The following is a 25,322-nucleotide window of genomic DNA, read 5'->3' on the forward strand; positions in this document are numbered from 1 at the left end:
GGCATTGGTGGACCAGGCCAGCAATAGTACTTCCCTTGGAGATGACACTAGGGCAATCTGGGCCTAGGGGCTCCTTTTTGAGGGAGACATCCACCTTTGCAGGGGACAGGTAGAAGGACACACACCAGTTTAACATGGTAGCTGTGACAGAAGACAGACAGGCTCAGACAGGCTCAGGTAGAGTACGTTTATACATGTCCACGTTTGCTCAGGGCCTGCACAGCAGCTTCAGTGTCCCTGGCACAATTCATTAACAAGTGTTTGACCACAGCAGGCACCTGTCAATCAGCTGTCAATAATGCTTAACTAAGAAGGGTAGATCAGCACACAGCCCTGGGGGCTTTACAGTTCAGAATAACTGCTCTGGCCTCCTCTAGACTCCACACCCTGGGGTGTGGGACAAAGTGCTCTTTACATGGGAGTCAGCAGGAAGCTCAAGTCTGGCGGTAGCTGCTCAGGTGCCACTGTGAGCAGGGTGTTGATAGTGCCCATCCCCACTTCCCTTAGCAGCTCTACAAGGCTGAGGAAAGGTGCGGCCACCACTGCCCAGGTCATGGCTTACACTCCACTCCCTGCAGCACAGGTTGTTTTTATCCAGGAGTCCCTGGGTCTTTCAACTTGACACCCATCATTTGCAAAGCGTGGGCGCAGGGACAGGAGCCTCTGACACGTCACCCGCAACATCTGGCACATCCACGATCATACAGTCTGTGTCATCCTCCTCATCCTCTTCCGTGTCTGCCTGGAAGCCATCCATGTCCCCAGAGTCAACCTGCACAGAATACAGCCTGTCAGCGTCTTGACCCATGCACTCCCAACACACATAGTCCTGGACAATTCTCAGTGACAGTGTCCACACAGGGGTCAATGGCTACAATCCCTGTGCTAAGATGAGCTACATGCCCGTCTAAAAACTGCCAACAGCACCCCACTACAACCTGAGTGGCTTCTTTTTCTTTTGCTTCTCTTCAAGACAGAGTTTTTCTGTATATCTTTGGTTATCCAGTCACTCACTGTGTAGACCAAGTCTGGCCTTGAATTCACAGAGATCTGTCTGCTTCTGCCTCTGCTTTCCGAGAGCTGGGATTAAAGGCGTGTGCCATCCATACCTGGACTGAGTGGCTTCTCAACTTTGGTTTCAAAGAACCAATCGAGCACCCACACTTCCTTGGCACTTCTTTTTACGGGTGGCTAGAGTTGGTGGCTCCTGAAGATGTGAGGATCCCAGTTAGATGCAGCCCGGGGTAATCCCTCATGATGAGGAAATAGCTAATTGGCCTTAGACCCAGGGAAGGCAGCTGCTTCTCCACAAGTCTGAATGCCTCTTATGCAGATGTTTGCCTACATCCATGCATGGTGGCTTTATAAGCTGAGGCAGGAGGATCAAGAGTTGAAGGCAGCCTGGGTTGTTTAATGGTGAAGAGCTGCTCCATCAAGAGACCGGAATTGGTTCCCAGCACCCATTATGGCTGCTCACAAATGCTTTTTTAACCCCAGCTGCTGATAGATTCCATGGGCACCATGCTTACATGCACACACACCCATAAAACATGAAAAACCCTTATAACAGGGAAAACCAAGTCTCAAAGATTGGAGCATGCTGGGCCAGTGATGCAGTGTAGTCTGGTGTGACCACAGCTCCAGCTAAAGTTTAAACTATGCTGCACTTTAGATGAATACAGAACATTCAAGAGCACAGCTGGCCCTCCCTGAGTGGGGTGGGGCGCAGACACCTGGAAAGGCTGGACCTAGCCCCTGCTCCTCATAGCAGTTCTAGAAGAGTCTGATGGAACGCTGGGCTGCAGGGCTGCTAAGGAATAACCCAGGCAGTCTAGGGCACTGTGTGAGCACCATCTAAGCCTGTGTCTTCGCAGCATCTCCAGCCATGAAATCCAAAAACCTACCCCTGTGGGCACATGGGGTTCCTCAGGGCTAAGGCTGACAGCAAAGTGTGCCTTTGAGCCTAGCTCCCTGCTCATGTGCGGTAAGGCAGAGATCACTAGGAGGGGACAGGAAGAGCAGCAGAGTAGCTTGACTCGCTGGAGCACAGTGCTCTAGGCACATCCCCATGACACTAAACCATAGCCCAGGTGGAGGGGACCTGTGCCATCTAGGAAAGTGACACTGGGGCCACTCCAGACACAGTGTTCTCAGGGCTCCCTGCTGTGGCCTGGGGCAGGGCCATGGATACCAAGCCCTGTGTCTATCCACAGTGGTGCCAGCGCCAGGAACACTTAAAGCCCTCTAAAGTTGCAGAAGAGAATCTGAAATGCCAACACGTGGTGAGTGAACTGGACTTCAAGTGACAGAAAGGACATCTCAAAGAAAAAAAAATGCTGACACTGCCTCAGAGGGTAGGGCTGCACGGGGCTCTGATGCTGCCACACACTTGTGCCCACATAGCCCAGTAGACAGTAGGCTGTTCATGTGCACAAAGTACTATTTGGAGTTAGAAGGAGCTATCAAGCAAGGATGAACTAAGCAGTAGAAGGCTGAGGGGTTACTTGCTGTGTGACCCTGATTATGACATTCAGGGACACGAACAAACACATGGCTGCTAGTGTAGGAGGGGACAGGTGGGGCATGGACTCTTGTGGAAGGGAGCAACTCCAGGTAACTGTGATGGTAGTCACAAAAGCTCACAAAAGCTGGGTCACTAAGAACCAGTCACAAAAGTCACAAAAGCTGGGTCACTAAGAACCAGCTCCTTAGCCAACGGTGGCCGCCTCTGATGACATCAGCATGAGGAGGTGAGATACAGCTGTGCATGTAGATGCACCCATTCGCTACTGTGACCGTAAGTGTTGTAGAAGGGCAGTGAGATGGCCCAGTGGGTAAATAAAGGCGATTGCTGCACAAACCTGGCAACCTGAGTTCCACCCCGAAACCCCATGAGATGGCGGGAGGGAACCAGTGCCGCAAAGCTATCCTTTGACCTGGCACAAGCTGTGTGGCAAGTGCACAGTCTGCTATAGGCACAGGTGAGCAAGGCCCATGCCCTCTGCAGCTCACCTGTCCATCATACCGCCTTTTCTTCATGAACTGCGTAATGCACATGGTGGCTGTTGGCTTCCGCTTGATTGGCATGGGTGTGCCCTGGTCAGGCCCCTCAGAAGTGTTGCCAGTGTCTTCCCTAGGTGTTGAGGGCATGGCGGTGACGTAGGTCCACTGGCAGGGCACAGGCAGGCACTCCTGGCCGAAGCTCCTGAGCACCTGTGGGTGCACATACCAGCACATACGGAAGTCGGGCCGCTTCTCGTAGGCCGAGTTCTCAGAGATGAGGCGCTTCAGCCTGGCCTTGGATGGCACGACCACAGCATCCTCTGAGTTGGGTACATGTGGGTGTGGAGTGGGGCTTGGGGTGCTCAGCAGGCCGCGGCGGCATCGCTCTTGGAATTCGCGGATGATCACCTTGCTCCCATTCACATTGCCATGCAGCAGTGGGAGCAGCTGGGCCAAAACTGTGGGATGAATCAAGGGTTAGAGAATAAGCACGGAGAGAGCCCCATCCAAGGCGTGCTTCAAAGAAAGCCACTAAGAGTGGGCTTAAAAGTGGCCAAGCCACACGCCTGCTCCCTAGAGGCACTGAGCAATGCCATGTGGTCAGCTTGTGCACCTTCATATTCCTCCTGAGAGGCTACTGCTCTCTGAGTCACCAGTATCCCAGGGTTTGACATAGAGGGAGTGGCACAGCACTCTGGTCCAGGTCTCAATTCTGTTGTGGGTTCTACTTTTATAATCACCAAGGAGCCAGGCAGGCCTGGGCTGCAAATCCAAACACTCAGGAGGCAGAAGCAAGAACACTGTAAGCCACTTGATAATTTCATAACCTGTCTGAGTTACAACTCAAGACACTGACACAAAATTTTAAAATAAGTTTAAACAGTCACGGACAACAGGACTGGGGTATGGCTCAGTGGTGAGCACTTGGTAGGCACATGCGAATCCTGAGTTTTGTACCCAGTAGCAAAACTTAAAAAGGGCAACGAGCTGCTCCATAGCTAAGAAGGCACTGCTGTACATGCCGACAACCTATCAGCCTGCAGACGTGTGACCTCCACAAGGACACTTTGACAAGCACCGTGGTCCAATGTACTGGCACCCCACTTACTATGCTGGTCCCTCTTCTCCCGCCTGGAGGCCTTTGGCTCCGGCTCTTCAGGGGGTGCTGCATCCAGCAGGCACGCGGTGAACTGCTGCAGCAGCTTCAAGTCAGAGCCTGCGCAGTTGGCTGCCTCAGCTGCCCACACGCATCCCACCTGTACAGGCTGCAGTACACGGAAACGCTTGCCCTTGGCTAGGAGCTCATCCCACTCCTTGGCCTTCAGCTTCTGGCGCACTTTGTGGTTCTCGGGGTCCGCACACTCCTAGCAGGACAAGGAGTAGACCTTGTTTAATGTTCATGCTCTCTGGTGACCCAGCACTGGTACTGAGCTATTGAGAGCAACAGAGGGGTGGGTTCACACCCTGAGCTGTATGATGAGTCAGAATATTCCAGTGGCTTTGCTTGTCCAGCCTCACAGCTTCTATGATGTGGTAAACAGGTGACCAAATTGCCAAACCCAGAGCAAACACTCTGCCCAACATGGTCAGAGACGAGAAGGCACAGCCACCCTGACCCCAGCCACCCTGTTCAGGCTCCCTAAAACTACAACCTGGCCTAAGGACACCACTCAAACTCAACATGGTCTCTTATGGGAGAGCGTGCAGGGCACAGGGACCTTTTGGAGCTGTGGGGCAGTCTGTGCTTTTTCTGGGGAGTTTGTTAGAACTCTAGGTGAAGGTGGGATTTATAGGCTAGGATGCATGTCAGTCACTCTGCAGCAGAGAAAGTTCTATGCCTGCTCACTGCAGCCCAAGCCACAGCAGCTGATCACCCCAATACCCTACAACCAGCCTGAGCAGGAGCCCTCACCTCAGTCACACCTTCATCCTCAGACAGGTACCCATGGGGCACAAAGAAGCCATCGTCCTCATCCTCATCTTCCCCCATGTCATCATCCTCGTCCTTGAAGAGAAAGAAGAGCTCACACACACAAAACACAGCCTGGTCTCACATACATGTACCCAACCCATGCAGGAACTAAGGGGTTTACAGAGCCTGCCTAGGGGCCAGCACTGGCCTTTCACATGCCCTAGCGTATCTCTACGCCACAATACATATGGGCAGAACTGTCGGTGTCAGAACCCCATTAAGTCACAGGAGGCTGGGGAGCCAGGGAGAAGGAGTTGGTAGGGCCCAGCGTGGCTCCAATAGTTTGTCCATGTGACTGGGGAAGCGAGGCGAACAAGCACTTACTAGTCTACGCAAAACCAAAACTTCAGATTCCCCAGACTGTCCTACATCATCAGCCAACTGCACAGTGGCCTCCGCAGTTGGTGCAGAGGCCTCACATCCCCACTGCGGTTACTCACCCCTTCGCTGTGGGACAAAGACTCCCCAGGTTCCTCCTCTTCCCATTCATCATCACTGTCCACCTCATAGTCAAGAAGGTTCTAGAGGGAGAATGCACATGAGCATCATGGCACAAAGTAGCACAGAGCCACACACCCCCAACTCCAGGGACGGGGATGACAACCTCAGGGCTCACCTTGTCCTGGGCCCAGGGGTCACGGGGGCGGATGATTGCCGTCTTCTTGTTCCATGTCCCCCAGTATGCTGGCCGGTGATTCTCTGAGAACTGCAGGAGCTTCATGCGGCCAAACTTCCTCCTTTCAGGTACACCATCCACCTTGTTCTCCACAATGACCATGTCCCTAGGTGGTGGTCAGACCGTTCTTGGTACTGTGCTCATGGATGGTCACCATGGGACCTGTCCAGGAACTGCTCAGGACTGAATGCCCTTCCTGTTGCACCCAGGACATAGGAGGTGCCATGCTGTGCCCAAGAGGCCCCTTGTAACATACTCTAGCAACCAAGAAAGACACCCAGGGAGATGGTGACTCTAGGGGACGGCAGCAATGGGACCACTTTCCAGGTCCTGTAATCTGGCATACCAGGTCTCACCTGTCCATTACGTTGGTGTTGCGGCTGCAGATCTGGGTAGGTCCCGACTTCAGGGGCAGTCGATCTTTCAGGTCACTGAGGAAGGAGCTGTTCCCAGTCTGCTGCTGTAGGAGTTGGTCCAGTTGATCGCACAGGTCCTGGTCCAAGGCAGCCCGGCATCGCGGAGCCAGCACCATGTGTTCTTTGATTTCAAAGGGCGCAAACTTACCACAGGAGCCGGCCAGGGTCTGCAATAGGAACAATCGAATGCAATGCCGGCAGGTGAGTGCACCGTGGAAAGTCCAGGTGCTCAAGTACACGGCTATAGGCACTGCTGCTTGGTGGCCACAGGGCTAGAGTGGCCAAAGGGAGCTGCTTGGGTGCTGGAAGACTCTGGGTCTTCAATGATGGGGCTGGGTCTCAAACAAGCCCACTTTGAGAGTTACCTCTACCCTGTTGACCCTTCAACCCCACCTGTGGAGACACAGCCTTGCTGTAACCTGGGCTGACATACCTGGTTTCCATAGTCTCTTTTATTTATTTATGGGCTAGAGAGATGACTTAGCAGTTAAGACCACTGGCTGCTCTTTCAGAGGACTCAGGTTCAAATCTCAGTACCAACATGGTAGCTCATATCTGTCTGAAATTCCAGTTCCAGAGGATGCTGTCCTTGTGTTCTCTATGGGTACTGCATGCATGTGGTGCATAGGCATACATGCAGGCAAAACATCCACACACATAAAATAAAAATCCACACAAAGTCTCCATTCATTTTGTTATGTGAGTTTCTATATGTCATGCAAGCCACCTCCCCTAATCCTAGCTGTCAGATCTTAATCATGGTGAGTGCCTTCTGGCCCCCAACTTCCGTCAAAATCACTGAGTTCTGGAAAACCACTGTTTGCTTTATTTATTTATATTTTGTTTATGAGTGCTCTACATACCAGAAGAGGGCATCAGATACTATAATAGATGGTTGTGAACCACCATGTGGTTGCTGGGAAGTAAATCCAGGACCTCTGGAAGAGTAGCTTGTGCTCTTAATGTCTGAGCCTTCTCTCCAGTCCCAAAAAACCACCTTGTGGTGTGAACCTTGGATGGCCAGGATGAATGAATGACACCATAGACAAGCAGTGGCTCGGGCTTGGGGGGAGGGGAGCACATGGCAGAGATCAGAGTCACCTCCTTCTGAAAATGCTGGGAATAGGGACTGTGAGCCGGTGGATGATGGACAGGTTCACCAAGAGTCTCACAACGCCCCACGGTGGTGTGCATGCCTTTAATCCCAGCCCTCAGGAGGCAAAGGCAGGTAGATTTCTGTGAGTTTAAGGCCAGCCTTGTCTACAAAGTGAGTTCCAAGACAAACAGGACTGTTACACAGGGAAACCCTGTCTCAACCTCTGCCCCCAGAAATACAAGAGTCTCACATTGAAAACACAAGAGTCAGCTGGGTAGTGGTGGCACACACCTTTCATCCCAGCACTGGGGAGGCAGGGGCAGATGGATCTCTGTGAGTTCGAGGCCAACCTGGTCTAGACTGAGTTCCAGGACAGCTAGGGCACCCACAGAGAAACCCTGTCTCGAAAACAAAACTAAAGCACCAAAACAACAAACAAACAAAAATGAAAATACAAGAATCCCCAACAGGGTCCACATCCAGCCATGTGGCCTGATGGCTGGACTGGTCATCCCACCATTGGCTGTGAATTCAAGTTCTCTGAATGCCACTGTCAGCCCACACCAAGGCCAGTCTGCTTAGCTGGTGGAGAGCCCTAGAATCCCTAAAAAAACATGTCACCCAAGGTTGGCCTTGGGACCTTAGAGGGCAGCCAGGCCCCAGCATGTTGTCCCAGTGGCCCCTGAGACTTCCCAAAGCCTTGAGGCAGAGAACCTACATTTGTTCCTCTAGGGCCAGGAGCCTCATGCAGCATTAGGAAGACAGGAAACCAGTGATCCAAGTGCTCAACCAAGCTAAGGGCTGGGCCACTGGGCAGAATGCAGATTTAATATACTAAGAAGGGCTGGAAGGTTGGCTCAACAGGTTAAAGGCTCATCACCCCTGCCTGGTGACCAGAGTTTCAGACTGAGAACCTCTTCATAATGGGAAGAGGAAAACTACAGAAAATTGTCCTTTGACTTCTGTCCGTGCACACACATAAACAATAATAAAGAAAAAGATAAATCAGGGGCCAACAAAATGACTCAGAGGGTAAAAGTGCTTCCTACCAAACTGATAACCCAAGTTAAATCCCCAGGACACACACAGTGGAGAACTGATTCCTTTAAATTGTGTTCTTAGCTCCATGTGTGTGATGTGTGCACACTCACATCTGTTGTGGGAGTAACTTCCGCTGCCTCAACCAATAATCACTGAAGCAGGAGCCCACAGTGCAGCAGGGAGCGACTTCCGCTCCGTCAGCCAATAGCTGCTGAAATACCAGCCCACTGGGGCGTGGTATATTTCTCTTTTAAAAAGAGAAGCAGTTCCGGATAAGGTCTCTCTTGGTTCCGGCTCTTGGTTCCGGTGCTCGGTCTCGGCTGCTGCTCCCGGCTCCTGCTCCAGCGACTAGGCTCCCTTCCTGACGGTTTATGGTGTATGTAAGTTTTACCCCCCCGCCAAATAAATAACCCCTTAAAACATAACTGGTGTGGGATTGATTCGTTAATACACATCCTCACCCAGTAATCATAAACCAAGGTCAGAGGAGATGGTTCATGGGTTAAGTGTGTATGTTTGCTTTACAGAAGACCCGAGTTTGGATGCCACATCACATAGCTCGAAACCACCGAACACAAGACTTTCCAAGCAAAAGTCAAAACAATAGTCAGCAGAACAGGAAGGGACAAAGCACAGAGGAAATGGCAAGACACTAACACAGCGAGGGTGCAGCAGGGCCCTTCCCCGGTCTTACTTTCTATCATAAAGTGAGAGTTCTAACACTGGCTCTAGCCACAGGCCAACAAGCTGCAGCTGAGCCAAGCCTCCCAATTTACAGGTTAGTTAGCTGTGGACTTGATGTAGGGACAAAAGCAGACTCACAATTGGACACAGGATGCTCCACTGAACTGATATAACAAGTCTGTTACTCACAGGCTAAAGTAACAGAGCAGCTGCCATACATGGAAGGGTGGGAGGGGGCTGCCTTCAGCCTCAGTTTCCATATGTGCTAGTCAGTCATGGTCACCACAGCTTTCCCAATAAGCAAGGCCATTTCCAAGTAGCCTCAGGGAATTGCCAGGGAACCTGCAGCACTGTGTGGTCTCATGCTAGCCAGATGACCAAGATGACACATTGCATGCTCAGCCCCTAGCACATGCTCAGTCCTACGATCCCAGCAGCCAGGGACTAAGTGAGGATGGTGAGCTCAAGTCTAGCCCAGCCTACACAGCCATCTCTAGCATGGCCTAGGAAATGACACTCAACTAGATCTTAACATGCCAGGGCCAGGGCCTCAAACACCCAAGCCACCCAAGCTTGAGACCAGTGCTTGAGCAGTAGATGTCAGGAGAGGAGATATGAGAGTGGGCAGTGAGGGGAGCTGGCTGGGGGAAAGGTCGGCATCAGGCCACCCAATTCTCCAGCACCCTGATCCTCTCTGTACTTAGGGCCTTGATGCCAGCCACAGATTAGCTCCAACCAATCTAGGTAATTAGGTGACAGGTCCCAAGAGATGGTCTCAAAAAAAGTGAATGACGACAAATTTACATAATTAGAAATAAAATAAATTTGAAAATAAAGTGGAGAACAACAGAAGAAACCAGCACCTGGCTCACACACGCACACAGAGTCAGCTGTACTCAGAGCTGAGGTGGTGCTCACCTTGGGGGCCTGTGGAGTCTTTGGCTTCTGGAAGAACCTAGTGATCTCTGCCTTCTCTGCCTTAATGCGCTGTGGTAGAGAGAGAACACGACAGCAATTACTCCAGGGCACTCTGGAATGGCAATACTGTGCTTCAGGTTCTCAAAACCCCAACCCATGAGGCATCTGCCCAGCGAGGAACTGGTGCTGACAGCAGTCAAGGAAGCAAGGCAGGGTCTGAGAAGGTGCAGTCCCCTTGGGGCCTGCTGCCCCAACACTGAGACACAGAAAGCACCCTGATGCCTCAGTGTCTGGAGGGGCAGGGGAGGTTGCCAGGCTACCTTCTCTTCTTCTCGTAACCTCTTCTCCTCCTCTTTCTTCCTCTTCTCCTCCAGTTTAGCCCTGGGAGACAGGACACACAAGCTGTGTAAGCCAGAAGTCAGCCGCCCACCTTCCTGTTGTGCTGCGACAAGCTAAGGCCCTGGCACTAACAAAACAAAACGCACAGCTTCTCTTCTCTTTGCTTCCGAGATAGTCTTCCTAGGCAACCCCAGTTTAGCAACTGCAATCCCCCTGCTTCAGACTAGGTGCTAACATTACAGGTATCCCAAGTCTCCATATAAAATTATTATTTTGAGAGGCTGGACAGATGGCTCAAAGGTTAAGAGCATTGCTTGCTCTTCCAGAGGTCCTGCGTTCAATTCCCAGCAATCACATGGTGGCTCACAACCACCTATAATGAGATCTGGTGTCCTCTCTGGCGTGCAGGTGTACATGCAGGAAGAACACTGTGTACATAAGAAATAAATCTTTTTAAGAAATTATTATTTTGAGATAGGGTCTCACTATACAGACAAATCTGATCTGCTGATCCCCCAGCACGAGTACAGATTAAAAGAGGTAGAGTGAAAGCTTGCCATGCATGAGGCCCTGGGTTCCAGCCTCAACAAGTCAAAAGCCAGAAGTGGTGGTGCCTGCTGACCATCCCAGCACTAGGTGGAGGCAGGAGAATCAAAGCCCCAACGTCATCCTCAGCAACATGACTCACTTGTCATTTATTAGTCTCAACCACCTACATGCAAGGCACAAAGAATGATTTTTAGTGGGCAGGCATGGAGGGGTTAATCTTTTAACCCCAGCACTCGGGAGGCAGAGGCAGACCTGGTCTACAGAGTGAGCTCCAAGAGAGCCAGGGCTATACAGAGAAACCCTGTCACAGAACAAAACAGTGCTATCACAAAAGAAACATCTCACAGCACAAGAGCGGCTGTGAGTTTTCAGTGTCGAAACCTCATAGGATACAGCAGCCATCAACTGAAGCAACAGCCCAGCTAGGAAACTGAGTAAGAAATCCTGATGGGACCAGAGCATCTAAACCAAAACCCCCGGAACCATTGCCAGACAAAGCCTGCAGCCACACAGAAAGAACACAGGTCAGAAGTCAACTGCACCCTCTCCAGTCAGGCTCCAGTGAGACAGACAGAAAGGATTTGGCACAGAACACTGCTGGGGAGAGCCTCTGGGGGCCCCCACCACTCACTCCAAAGCCTCTTGCCGCTCCTTGCGTCGCTCCTCCTTGAGCCGCTGCTTCTCTGCCTTCTCCTTCTCATCCTTCTCCCGCTTCTCCCTCCGCTCCTTCTCCTTCAGCTCCTTCTCCTCCTCCTTCCTCCTCCGAGCCTCCTCCTTGGCTCGCCGTGTCTCTTCTCTTAGCTTCTCCTTCTCCTCCCTCTGCTGTTCTCTGTCCTGTGAAGATAGTGGCAAAGGAGTCCCACAGGTGACCTGTGGCAAGAACTGCCAGAGTCCAGGCTTCAGTTCAGCACCAAAGACATCTGGTGGTTGCCAGGTGACGGTGCTCCACATAGCCCAAGTTGACTCAGATTCCCTACATACACTCAAGCATGGCTTGATTTCTTTTCAACAGGAGCCTGGTGGACGAGTATTAAACAGAGTCCTGGGTTGGACTCCAATGCCCAGCAGAGACCCTTCTGGAATTAAGCTCTAGTCCAGCAGGTCTCTCCACACTGAAGCCTGAGCCCTCAGTCTGGCTGCTGCACCTTCACGTGTGCTGCTCACAAAGACTGAATTGTACCTGGCGCTGCAGGCATGCCATCTGTAACTGGGAGATGAGGCTAGCCTGGCTTACACAGCGAGCCTGAGAGATACGACAGATGGGACTGGGGTGTACCTCGGAGGCCCAGTACATTCAGCATGCAAACAGCCTGCCTTTCTCATACTAACCCTCAAATACCAAATGCCTATGGAGCACCAGCTGGCACAGCAGGGCCTAAACTTTTTCACATTAGTGTCTCCTTCCCCCCACGGGCCACATGATGACCTAGAGATCGAAAAGCCATAAGCAGTTATCACCTCTGCACTGTCTGGGGCCACTTCCGTGTGAACCCAACTCACACCCTTCCAAGGAGAATGAGACTATGACAAATGCATTTTGCTTGATTCTGTTTTTGTTTTTTTTTAAAATATTTTTCATGGTTTATTTAACTTTATCTTATGTGCATTGGTGTGAAGGTGTCAGATCCCCTGCAACTGGATCTTTAGACAGTTGTGAGCTGCCATGTGGGTGCTGGGAATTGAACCCACGTCCTCTGGAAGAGCAGTCAGTGCTCTTAACCACTGAGCCATTTCTCCAGCCCTTGATTCTGGTTTTTGATTTTTTTTTTGACTCAGTATATAGCCCTGGCAGCACTTGAACTCAATGCCCCTTCGAAGGGAGCTTTTCCACTACCCACATTACACTAGCAAGGCCTGCACACTCAGGACACCCAGACCATCATCACTGTCAGTGCAGTGGCAGCACAAGCAGCAGAGCCCAGAAGCACAAAGCTCGGAGAGCCAAGAGGGCCTTACTCTGTGCAGTTTGCTCCTGCCCTTCTCCATGGAGCCTCTGACGAATTTCTTGTCATCCTGAAAAGAAAGACAGAAGAACTTAGATCATATTCCTGAGGGACTCCATCCCACCCCATGGGAAGGGCAACAGGACTTGGAGCCTGCAGGCTTATAGACTACATCACAGGTGTAGTCTATAAGCCCCAGGAGAGCCAAGTAATTAGCAGTTGACTTTTTTGGAGCACAAGGACCTGATTAAGCACAAACACAGAAAGAGCCAGGTGCAATGACAGACACTTTTAACCCTAGCACCAGGGACCAAAAGATAGGAGGACCCCTGGGCGGCAGTCTACCTCAAGTAACTGGCTCAGGCCCAAGTGGTGGACATAGTCAGAATAAAAAGGGGACAAGATGTTCAGTGTGGTGGCCATGCCTTTAGTTTCAGCACTGGAGAGGCAGAAGCAGCCAGCCAGCATGGTGAATATGGCAAGACTCAGGCCAGCCAGGGAGACAAAGTGAGACCCCGTGTCCTGCTCCCTAAAAAGGATGAATATTGCCTGATGATCAGTAATGAAGGTTGTCTTCTGGCCTCCACTCTCACACAGGAACCAACCCACAAAGGCTGTTTGTCAAGGATAATATAGTTCATAGGTACAATCACCCAGAAAGAAGGGCCGAGTGTGTGGTCAGAGGTGGGGTCCCCCTCCCATTATTGAGACAAAGCAGAAACAAAACAGAAATACTGTTGAAGCCAGAGCAGTGGTGGTACATGCCTTTAATCCCAGCACTCAGGAGGCCGAGGCAGGAAGATCTCTGTGAGTTCAAGGCCAGCCTGGTCCACAGAGCTAGTTCCAGGACAGGTTCCAAAGCTAGAGAAACTGTTTCGAAAAACCAAACAAAAAACCAAAAATCAACCCCCCCAAAAAACATTGTTGCAAAAGTCTTTTCCAGCAACAGTAGTAAAGGTTACAATAGGGCCAGCATACAAAGGCCTTATTCAGATAAGTTGGACAGAGGTAAAATGAACAGAGAGAAGCCAGCAGTGGCAGCACTGAGCAGGAAGCCAGCTCCTCCCCATCCCACCCCACTGTGTTTACCGGAGCTGGCCTGCAATCCAGTCTTTCCTACAAGGTCAGGCTCATTAGGACCTTGTAGCTACAGGGAAACATTACCAGCAAGGGGCCTGGTTTCCATGGTGCTGGGGATGGAACCCACCACGGCTTTCTGCTCTGGGTGAGCTCTAAAGCATTTGTGTGAGGTAAAATCACCTGTGCTTCCATACTGGGCTTGAGTCCTGGATTCAAAAGATCCTTCTGCCTCAGTACCTCAGCACCAGTGCAAGCTCAGCAGAGCAACCCTGCTTCCCTGTCCACACAGCTCAGCAGCATCTACACAGCATCTGGTGTGGCCTCCTTCAGACACATACCATGATGGGCACCACTTCCTGCTCTGGGCAGAATGACAAGGAAAGCTGCTTGGACACGTTCACATCCAACATGTGATGTTTCCAGATCCAAGTTTTCTTCTGGAACTTTCCCTGCCCAGACCTTGGTGTTCTGAGCCAAAGTCTCCCTCTGTTGCCCAGGCCTGGCCTTGAATTTTCAATCCTTCTGCCTCTAGGAAGAAAGGTGTGCACCTTCCTTTGGAGTGGTTTTGACCTGGCTTTGTTGAATGCAACATAGGTACAGGAACTTGAAAACAGCCTGGCAGTCAGAGGGCTAACATGGCACAAAGGCAAAGACTCGGGAACACGGCTGCACCAATACCATCCTGAATGCAATACTATGTGTTGCCAGATACTACGTTGATTGACAGGTCTCACAGCATAGAAACCTGACCTCTGCCAGTGGAGAAACTATGCTAAGAACTTTCTCTGATGCAGAAGACGCCAGATGGTCTAATCGTACCGTGTCAGGGTGAGTAGAAATCCCAGCACCTGGGCCTCAGAAGCAGGAGAATCTCTGTGAGTTCAAGGAAGGCTGGGGTTATACAGTGAGAGCCAGTCTTAAAACAAAATAAATTAAGGCCAAGGAGCCAGCTAAGCATGTCAAAGTGCTTGTGAGCAAGCCTAACATCAGAGTTGGTTCAAGCTAACTCCCTGATGCCACCCTGACCTCAGAACGTGCGCGCGCGCGTGCACACACACACACACACATACACACACACACAAATTAAAAAGTGTTACATGGAAAATGGCGAGCAGCCTCTTGAGAAGGAGGGTAAAAGACGCAGCACGTGACTGAGATGTTTTCACCCGCCTCTAACATTTGCTATTCTGCCTTGCTGTGATCCAGCTGCACCCTGGGTTAGGATACCAGGAAATGGAATCAGCTTAGCTCTTCATTAACTGCTGAATGGATCATGAAAATGCAGTTCATTGACACAATGGAATATTATTCAGCTGCTAAGAAAAATGAAACTATGATGTTGGGCACTGGTAGCATCATAATTTCCCGGCACTCAGAGAGACAGGTAGATCTCTGTGAGTTCCAGGCCAGCCTGGGAAAACTGAAAAAGAAAAAAATGAAATTATGCAATTTGCAGGAAATTCATCCTGGGTGAGGAACCCAGACCTAGAAAGACAAATGCCACCACAGTCTCCCATCTGTGGATGCCATCCCTGAATCCTTAAGTCTAGTAGGCCCACACTGGAACACTCACAGAAGGCAGGAAAGCAGCAGAGCAATGAAGGGAAAAGCATCTGCTGGGAGGGATATGGACCAAGAGGAGGGTTAAATGGGGTGTGGTAAATAACACTGAAGGCGTTTGACTACGTGATACAAAAGCTCACTACTGTAGAAGCATCCTAGCTCATGCATGCATGGGATTTAAATGGAGCTGCCCTAATTGGCTGTGGTAATTAATTCCCCTTAGGTTCTTCTTTTAAAGACATGTTTATACTTGAAAGTTTTGTCTTCATGTGTCTGTCACCATGTATGTGCCTTGTGTCCTCTGAAGGAGCAAGTAATCTCCAGGCCTGAGCCTTTGATGTGCTGTGTTCTTATCTTTACACCCACAGACAAGTCAGCTCTCACCCCAGAGGCTTCTTTTTTGAGATACCACCAGATAGTCTCACAACCTCTACATGCAAGACAGAGGTACTCGGCTCTACATGAGATGGTTATATCACCTCCTGCCATCAAGGCGCAGGGATCTTAGGGAAGAGGGGCGAGAAAGGTGAGAGCCACATAGACACCTGCAATGAAACACTGTCGTGCACATGAATTTACAGCAGCTGTGACTGCAAGCACAAGACCCACACAGATCAAGCTGCACAAAATTCCAGCACAGATGGGGAACAGCCATGAACCTCCACCTGTAGTTTCGGAGTTACTGAGAAAGGGTGGCTGCCGGGAGATGGGAGGATCAGCCTTCTAAGGGATGTGGTCCGAGAGGTCACTTAAGGCCAGTAGATGGTCCCCGTGGTGCATGTACAGGAGCACTAACTGGACTCAGTAGATTTAAAAAACAAGAGCAGGCAACTTTTTGCCACCTGAAACCCCACAGACCTAGTTCCAAACCCCTAGATGCCAAGTCTTTCGGTGTATAAGCCTTCTTTCCTGGGTGGCATAGCCACCTCTCCTCAAAGATGCCAATTCTCACAGCAACCACAACTGGGCACAACACAGACATCAAATCGTGGGGTGCCCAGCCTGGGATAATCTACAGCGCAGCTCCTGCATTTATGGTTTGGAGAACACGGCGGGAGAGTGGGTGGAAAGACGGTAGGAGCCAGAGATCAGATAGTTGCTGTGACGGTGTCTCCTAGAAAAAGCTGCATAAACAAGACCTGAACAACAGCAGCACCAATGGGCAGGCTAACACAGAATGTGGAAAATCTCAAGGGGGCCCTACCCCTAGACAAACAGCTATGGACAAATAGTGACAGCTGAGAGAAGGAGAATTAGCCTCTTCTAGAAATGAGCCCTCTTATTGTTGTCCACTGCAGAGTGGTCAGACCTGAGATCATCCACACAAACAACAAAAACTCCACAGGATGTATTTATACATATCTTTGTGCATACGCACCTCTCTCTCTCTCTCTCATACACACACACACACACACACACACACACACACACAAAGAGGCTACCAATATGAGAATGTAAGACACGGCAGGATTAGAGGGAGAAGTGATATAATTCCATTTTAATTAAAAATATATTTTTTAAAAATAAGAGCTCATAAGGCTGGGAATGGTGGTGCACACCTTTAATCCCAGCACTTGGGAGGCAAAGGCAGGAAAAAAACAACTCATGAATTTGAAGGGGAGAGAAGAATTTGGAGGGAAATGGAAAGAAATGTATTTGATCTAAACACGTCCTAAGTATGTATAGAATTCTCAAACACAAAACAGACAAGGTACCAACACTTGGGAAGCACAGGCAGGTAGGTGGATCTTTGTGAGTTCGAGGTCAGCCTGACTTACACAGCAAGTTCTAGGACAGCCAGGGTTATGCAGACCCTCAAAAAACAAAATGAAAAAAGACAAGAACTGTCTTACAAGCTGAGAAAATGGCTGTCCCCGATAGGAGAAGGGCTGGTTGGTTGTGAAAGGAGAGGATCCCTACAGTGACTCCCATGCAGTGAGACATGCAGACATTAGGGACCAAGTAGGGATTAAAAAGTTACAGGGGCAAGAGCCACACCTAGCTGTATCAGCTGTATTGACTGTCACCTGGCTTATGGCCAGCATGGTCTATACAACAAGACCCCATGTCAAAGCCAGAAACTATCCAGACAGATCCTGATCTGATAGGTTGGAAAAGCCTTGAGTTCTAGATTTACTGGGGTCAGGAATCAAGTCAAACTTCACAAGGTGGATCTATGATTCAGCTAGGGGCAGAAAAAACAAGATTAATGGACACGGCAAACATCTCGATGCATCAGGGGATAAGGAGATTCTACAAACTGAAGATAAAGCTGAACTCAGGAGGTGGGATGCACAGACAGGATGGCCAATGAGGCTGGAGGAGCAGGCAGCAGCTCCAAGTTCTGTTTGTCAAGGGAGCAAGTCACCACATCCCTTAGGATGACTGTGTTCTCAGTAAATGAAGTAATTCCACACATCAAAAGTCACAAAGGCACAGGGCAGTGGTGCAGGGCACCTTCAGTCCCAGCACTTGGGGCCAGAGGCAGACAAAGCACTTTGAGTTCAAGGCTAGTCGGGTCTAAAGTACTAGTTCTAGGACAGTCAGGGCTACAGAGAGAAACCGTGTCTTGAGAAACAACAACAAAGTCACAAAGCCACCGAGACTGGTGATAGAGTCAGACCTCACAGAACAAAGCACCCACGCCAGGGTCCATCCAAACGAGATCTACTGTGAACAAATGTAAGAGCCTCACAACCAGAAGATTTAGAGATCCTGACTGTTTAAGACTCTTTTCCAACTACACACTCCAGACTGGCCTCACTCAATGGCAAACGCTGGGATTACAGGCATGTGCTATCATGTCTGGTTTGGATGAATTTTTACAGTTTTATCTGAGATCTTAAGGACAGTTGAGAACTGATACATCTGTCACTGTGCAGATTTAAAGCCAACAAAGTGAGACACCATGACATTTGAAATGCCACGTCCTCCCACACACAAGACTCCCTGAACTTGACACGATCACCAGGCCAGCCTGGTCTACAGAGCAAGTTCCAGGCCAGCCAAGGCTACATAGAGAAACCGTCTTGAAAACAAACAAAAAACCCTGACACACAAGCATACACCAATCAAAACCCATTATATGTAATCACAATGTTTGGGAGGCTGAGGCAAGAAGATTTTGCATTCAGGGCCAAACAGGACCAGGTATGAAGACTTAACAAAAACAAGACAGCTGGGGATACAGCTCAGTGGTAAAGTGCTTGCCTAGTATGTGTGAGGGCCCCAGGTTTCTATGCATAAGGCAGGTAGCCTGGCTCTGAGTTACTCTTCCAGGCCTTGTTGACACCTGGCTAGTGGTGACCTCAGGATGGTCATTTTGGTGGAGAGGGATGTGAGCTCACTTCCAGGTTCTGGTGGTCCATCTGGGCTGCATCAGGGAAGGCACCCCTGGACAGACCACTACTTGAGCCTGGTCACAACATGCTTCGGCACTCCTTGTCCCAAACGCTCAGGAGCATCTGTTGCAAATGTTTGTCATCTGAAATGCGGGTTTTGACCTCTGGATGAGGGGCCCCAAAACCAAATAATTGATTTCCATTCTGTGAACCTTTTTTTTTTTTTTTTTTTTTCTAGACAGGTTCTCACTATGCAGCCCTGGCTGTCCTGGAACTCACTATGCAGACTTCAACTGAGAATGTCCACCTGCCTCTGCCTCCCGAGTTGCTGGGATTAAAGGTGTGCATGTCACCGGTCAGCCAAATAACGGTTTTATGATTAGCTTGAGAGAGAATCTCATGTACTCATGTAGCCTAGGTTGGCCTCAAATTCACTATTTAGCTGAGGCTGACCCTGACCTCCTGTCTCTACCTCCCCAGTGCTGAGATACTAAGTTTCTGAGGTGCCTAGAATGGAGCCAAGTGCCTCAAGCATGCAGGACCAGTGCTCTACCCACTGCAAGGCCCTGTCAATACCCTGGGATTACGTGAGGTGGGTACTCACTCTGCAGATGGGTGTGGAGGGGGGGCTGGTCCCACTGAGCTGTGCTGGGGGTTCAGATGGTCCCTCAGGAGAGCTGGTTGGAGAAGAGCTGGTGGGGGAGCGGCTCAGTGTGGAGTCATCCTCAGGGCAGGACTCCAGCACCTCACTCTCTGAAGTGATACTCCTGTCCAGGGACATCGTGGGAAGAGAGGTGTGGAGAGGCTTAGTGGCCAGAATGTCCTCAAGCACCACCATGGGCACCTTTTCTATAAAAAGAAGACCCCCTGCCTTGCTCCAGCCTGATGGTTCCTTTATGTGGGATGTCCTGGAACCTGTGATCAGCTCAGGACAGCTCTGTAATAAGTCAGCCTGACAGTCACCCGTCCTCTCTGGGCCTCCTGGGCTCCCAGGCTCCTCCTCCAGAAGGCAAGGAATGTCTGCAGGGGTCTCTGGGAGACACTGCTCCACTGTGGAGGGTCCCTGCTGCTTGGCGGCTCCTTCTGCTGGGGCATCAGGACTTGGTTCACTGGGGCCCTCAAGGTTGTCTGGAATGTCACTGGAGTTCTCAGTCAGGTCGATGATGACCACACTTGGCCCTGGCTTTATTGTGGTCCTCAAGAAGCTATCAATGGGGCCTCGGCCACTGACCAGCTTTGGACTCAAGCCTACATGAGAACCTGTGTGACAGCGGTTTTCCAAAGTGTCCAAGGACAATTGTAGATCCGGAACTTTATCTTCCACAGACACTTTTGGTGATGTGTCCTCAGCTTTCTCCTTGGGAACAAGGTTCAGGCGTTTGAAGGGCAGGCGGGCTGAAATGAAGAGAAGCAATATCTTCAGTGACAGCAGAGGGAGACCATCAACCCGTGTTCAAAATCTGAGTGTCTGGGCATTAATGGCCAGGAGTCTGTGGCAAAATTTTCAAGCCTAAACATGGAGTTGTTGTGGGTTGGAGAGATGGCTTCAGCTATAAAGAACAATGACTGCTCTTACACAGGAGCTGAGATCAATTCCCAACACCCACATGGTGGCTCACAACCACCTGTTCCAGGGATGTGATGCCTCCTTCTGAGCTCCAAGGACCAGGCATGCACATGATGCACCAACAACATGCAGACAAAACACCCATACACAGAAAATTTTAAAAGGGGTAGGCACAGCTGGAGGCTGGAGATCAAACTCAAGCAGGGAGGCTTGGCAGCAGGCACTTTTACCTGACCTCCAGGGCTCACTCCCAACTCCGTACATTTAAATGCCAAGTATCACTGGTTAATTCTACATAAGTAAAAACCCAAACCAACCTTTTCCCTACGTTTGGTCAGCTCATGAAACACAGCTGCCCTGAGGTTTCAGGCTCTGCTGATTCCTCCCACCCAGGACCCGTCTCACCAAAGTTAGTCTGGCAGGGAGTCCTAAGGGAAGAGGGAACTGCTAGGGGCCAACCAGATGGACAGTTGGGCTCTTCAATGGGAGCCTTGATCCTTGACAAAATCCCACTGCCACTGGGACCAAGGGCAAAGGAATAAGAGACATTCATGTGCTGCCTAGCAGTACTCTACACACAGGTAGTCAGTGCCTGGTTGCTTCAATTTGGGGGCAGCTATTGGCACTTACTGGGAAGGGGCCAGGGTGGCACAGAGACAGCAAGCAGAACACGCCTCCCCAGTACAGAGACCACCAAAACATCAGAAAGATGGTTCAGTGAATAAAGAAGGCATTTGCTGCCAAGCCTGATGCAAAGATCCACATGAGGAGGAGGAGAAAAGACTTGCACAAGCAGTCTTCTGGTTGCCACGTGTATGCCTCAGAATACATACCCAGCACATGTGTACACATGCACAGATGAATCACTATTAGATTTATTTGTACACAAATCAAATGGTAACCCTGGCCCAGGGTGCAGCTCTGCCTCCCGGTCCAGTCTAGACTTTGTAGCTAGTAGGTAAGCTGGACTAAAGAGTAGGACCCCATCTCAAAAACCAAAGCCCAGCAGCTTGAGAAGTGGCTCAAGGCTTGAGAGCACTTCCTACTCTTGTAAAGTTGGGTCCCCAGCACATGAGGTGGCTCACAGCTGCCCATAAATTCTGTTCCTGGGAATATGACTACCCATGGCCTCTGCAAGCAAGTGGTGCACACATCACCCACAGATATACACCTAATTAAAGAAAATTTGATGGATCTTGAGCCCATTTGGTGGCTCACAACCATCTGTAGCAAGGACCTTCCACCTGCAGTGGGCACTGCATACAGACGGCACATTAAAATACAAGGCCAAACATTCAGAGAGACAAATGTCCCATAATAAATAAACAAGCAACAAATTTTCTCTTAAAATATGCACACAGTAGTAATCATTCAAAAATAAAAATAAGCAAATTAAAACACAATTGCCTTCAGCTCATGCACAAACAGTATCCATGGAACTAGTTCAATTCTAAACTCACAGTGAGCCCCACGCACATCTAGGCTCACCATATATACACATATCCCAAAGACAAGTCTGGAGTGGGTGCAGCTCAGTGGTGCAGGGCTTGGCTGTCATATGAGGCCCTGGGCTGTGTTCCAGCATCAAAACTGAAGAGGTAAGATGTAAGAACACCTGAGACCTCCAAAGGTTAGTGAGCAACACTTTGGAGGGCGCACCTGCTGCCCTCCCCTCAGCTCCTTACTGAGGATCCCACAGCAGCCAATGGAGAAAAGTCAGGAATCAGATTTAGGGCTTTCCCAGCCCCTAATTACCTTGTATCAACCTCTTCAATGGGAACCCTGGTCTGTCTTTGCAATCCATAGCTGTGGGTAAAAGAAGAGCAGAAGTTACTAAGGGTGAGGGTCACTGGCCAGCTAATGACCACAGCAGTCACACACAAGCAGCCCCCATTGAGGTTCCCATGCCCTGCCTGTTTCATCTGGCCTGTCTCTTCTCTTGAGACAGGATCTCATAGCAAGCCTTCCAAGCGTTGGAACACCAGGCACAAAGTACCACGGCCTACTTTTACAGACTTAAAAAAAATTCTTAGTTTGCTTTCCATCTAGGGTCTCAGTATGTAGTTGTGGATGGCCTGCCTGCCCCTGCCTCTCAAATGCTGGTAATGATGGCTACACCCCACCCAGCTGCCGTTTACCTTTCTTATTTATGTATGCACGTGTATATGTGTGCATAGGCGTCTGAGCTCAAAGGAGTTACAGGCATCTGTGAGGTACTGGATGTAAGTGCTGGGACTTGATCCAAACTCTGGTCCCCTGTAACTGCTGAGCATTTCCCCTCCCTCGCACTTTCTACATTTGCCACACGGTGTGTCAGAGCACACCTCACAGGGGCCAGTCTACATGTTGTTATCGTGACAGCACCCAACGGTCAAGTTTGGCAGCAGGTACTCTGACCCTTAAGCCCTAACATCAGCCCATAGAGACAGTTTTTATGGTTGGGGTAAGATTTTGGGGGTGCTGCTCACTTCTAGCTGATACACAGGCACTCCCCTTGAACAGCCTGCAATGAATAGGCCAGCCCCATAACAAAGTCTTACTAGGTTCAAAATATTAATACTGAACAATTCTACCCTAGACTCAGTCCCCCGCTTTTGAGTTTCTCTGTGGGCCTCGCTCAGAAACTGCTGTATTATATCCCCTACAGACCTGATCCACGCTGTACCCAGACTGCCCTCCTCAATACTTGAATATACTGGGAACTGATGAACAGTGAGCAAAAAGCAAGTGCATGAGAGAACCAGGACTAAGGAGGTAGAGGTAAGAAGATTGCTTCAACTTCAAAGTCACTCTGGGCAATACAGAATTCTAAGTCAGTTATGGCTAAACTGCCCAAGGCTATCTCAAAAAACAAGTGAGAGCTGGTGAGATGGTTCTGTGGGTTAGAGCGCTTTCCAAGTCTGGGTAGCAGTTAAGAGCATCAACCGCTCTTCTAGAGGACCCAGATTCAAGTCTCAGCTGCCTACATGGCAGCTCACAACTGCCTGTAACTCCAAGATCCGACACCCTCACACAGACATACATGCAGGGAAAACACCAATGCACATAAAATTAAAAATAAATAAAAATTATTTAAAAAAAACCTCAGGAACTATCTAAACACATCAAAATCCATGCATGTTGGACAATAAATAGAACCTGTTTTTTGTTTGTTATGAGACAGTGGCTTTCTATGTAGCCCTGGCTGTCCTGGAACTCAATATGTAGATGAGGCTGGCCTAGAACTCACAGAGATCCACCTGCCTCTGCTTCCCAAGTGTTAGGAATAAAGGTGTGCGCCACCATGCCTAGCTTAGAACTTGTCCTTGGGTAAAAGCCTTTAAACAGATAGTTCAAGTGTAGAAACTGACACCTGCTAGGCAGTATGTTTTACGTGGACAAAAAAACCTCCTTCAGTAATTTGTAATTTCCATACATTTTACTAATGCTACATGGAATTCAGACTCCACTCTGGACAACCTCAGCTGTCCCGACTGGAGACAGCCTGCTCACCCCAGCTTAGAGACTTGGACCCTACCCAGAACATCCATGTTCCTTTTTTTCTATTTGAATGGAAGAAAAGAAAACAACATTGCTCCGTTTTCTATTACCAAAAAATATAGATTCCCCCCCCAAGACATCCTTTCTTTAAAACTTTTATTATTTTAATTAGTTTGTTGTGAGGGAGGCTTGTCTTGTAGAATTGATTCTCTCCTATCTATGATAGAATTCAGTTGGTGAGAGACCAAGTCAATCTGGAACTCATCATCTCCTGTCTCAGCTTCTAGGACGCTGGAACTGCAGATACAAACTACCATACCCAACTTGTCTTTATTAAGCAGTGCTGGTTTTAAACGTTCTGCCTTGGTTAAATAAAAGCAATGCTCTATGATAGTCCTGATAGTTTTATGAATATTAATTATGTTTTCATAAAATCACAAGCCAGTGAGGGCAACAGTTCTAGCCTCCTGGGATACCAGGCTGGGAGAGGGGACGGTGCACATCTTTGATGGTCAGAACCGTAGAGGGAGCCAACATTATCCCAGAAAAGGATGGAGATCGAGGACACTGTTCTCTATCCCTGAAACTGCCCACTCACATCCAAACTGGCAGACTGGTATACTGAACCCAGAAGGGACCGTCCTAAAATGTCCAAGTGGTGCTCAGTTGGTGAAATCTTAGTCCATCAGGACAGCCCCCATCACTTCCAGTCCCCGAGTCCTTCAAGCCACACAGGGTGGCATTCAGTGCCAACCGTTGGGAGTACAATTCAGTCAAGCAGCGAGACTGGACACCCCACATTTAGTGAACCTGCCGCAGGCTACAAAGACTCCTAACACGTACCTCGGAGGGCCATACCACACTCACAAAAGAGAGATTCCTGGTCACGCTTGCCACCCAAAGCCTCCACCATTCTTGGCTTGCCCTGACCCGCACAGCTGCGGGATTCTCCGGTGTCCAGGGCTCAAGGGACCACAGGCCTGTTTCCCCATCCACTGCAAAGGTCCGATTCACTCGAGCATTCACAAATGCATTTAATAACTTGCTCAACTGACTCTACTCCGTCCTTGGCCTCAATTTCCCCACCCGCTACTAGAGGACACAGATGTATTCAGGACTCATCAAAGACGACCAGGGCTTGTTTACTCATCTGCTACTAGAACCTAGATATTTGGGCAACACAGAGCCTTCGGGAACTTGCAAAGATGACTCTTCCCCCTCCCTGGGGCCTCAGTTTCCCCTTTGGGAGCCCTCCCGTCTCTGCCTTTCGGCCCCCCAGGCCACCCGGGAGCGGACCCGGTCCTTCAGGTCCAGCTTCACTCACCAGCGGCTCGCGGCGTCGCGACGTCCGGCTCCTCCAGCATCGCGGCGGCGGCGGCTCAGGCTTCACTCAGGCGGCCCCGCTGTGCTCTCCGCCTCCCGCCGATGCCGCCACTGCTGCCGCCGGTGCCGCCGCGCTCGTATTTGGCGGGAACCGCGGCAACCTCCGCGGCCCGCGCGCCGATTGGACGAGAGCCCATCACGTGACAGCCCTGCCTCAGGAAAAGAGGTGCGCTCGGCGTGTCCTCGCGAGAACTGTGGCTCGTTTGCCCGAAAATCCCGCGGGAGGTGGAAGGAGGAGGGCTTCTTTCCGGCGGTTCTTGAGTGGCTGGGG

At 50.1% G+C, this 25,322-nt stretch overlaps 1 protein-coding gene across 1 annotated transcript; it reads right to left on the reverse strand.

Moving 5' to 3' along the window:
- Positions 1-173: 173 nt before the first annotated feature.
- Chaf1a (chromatin assembly factor 1 subunit A) lies at positions 174-25,140 on the reverse strand. The gene is made up of 14 exons (XM_048427400.3): positions 24,993-25,140; positions 21,944-21,994; positions 19,226-20,016; positions 12,651-12,707; positions 11,326-11,528; positions 10,127-10,187; positions 9,807-9,875; positions 6,008-6,234; positions 5,592-5,757; positions 5,416-5,496; positions 4,916-5,008; positions 4,112-4,367; positions 3,013-3,461; positions 174-772 (listed from the first exon to the last, which is right to left on the reverse strand). The coding sequence occupies exons 1-14, from the start codon at positions 25,030-25,032 to the stop codon at positions 629-631; spliced, it is 2,688 nt and encodes an 895-aa protein (XP_048283357.1). The 5' UTR covers positions 25,033-25,140; the 3' UTR covers positions 174-628.
- Between the last annotated feature and the right edge of the window lie 182 nt (positions 25,141-25,322).

The sequence above is a fragment of the Myodes glareolus genome, chromosome 8 (assembly GCF_982192425.1).
Source record: "Myodes glareolus chromosome 8, mMyoGla1.1, whole genome shotgun sequence".
Classification (NCBI taxonomy): Eukaryota; Metazoa; Chordata; class Mammalia; order Rodentia; family Cricetidae; genus Myodes; species Myodes glareolus.

Excerpts from the sequence above, each read along its gene's own strand:
- Chaf1a (XM_048427400.3), bottom strand. The coding sequence starts at position 25,032 with ATGCTGGAGGAGCCGGACGTCGCGACGCCGCGAGCCGCTG. Across the intron at positions 11,529-12,650 it reads GCAGGAGCAAACTGCACAGA|GACAGAGAACAGCAGAGGGA; the intron begins GTAAGGCCCTCT and ends CTATCTTCACAG. Across the intron at positions 4,368-4,915 it reads AGGATGAAGGTGTGACTGAG|GAGTGTGCGGACCCCGAGAA; the intron begins GTGAGGGCTCCT and ends TTGTCCTGCTAG.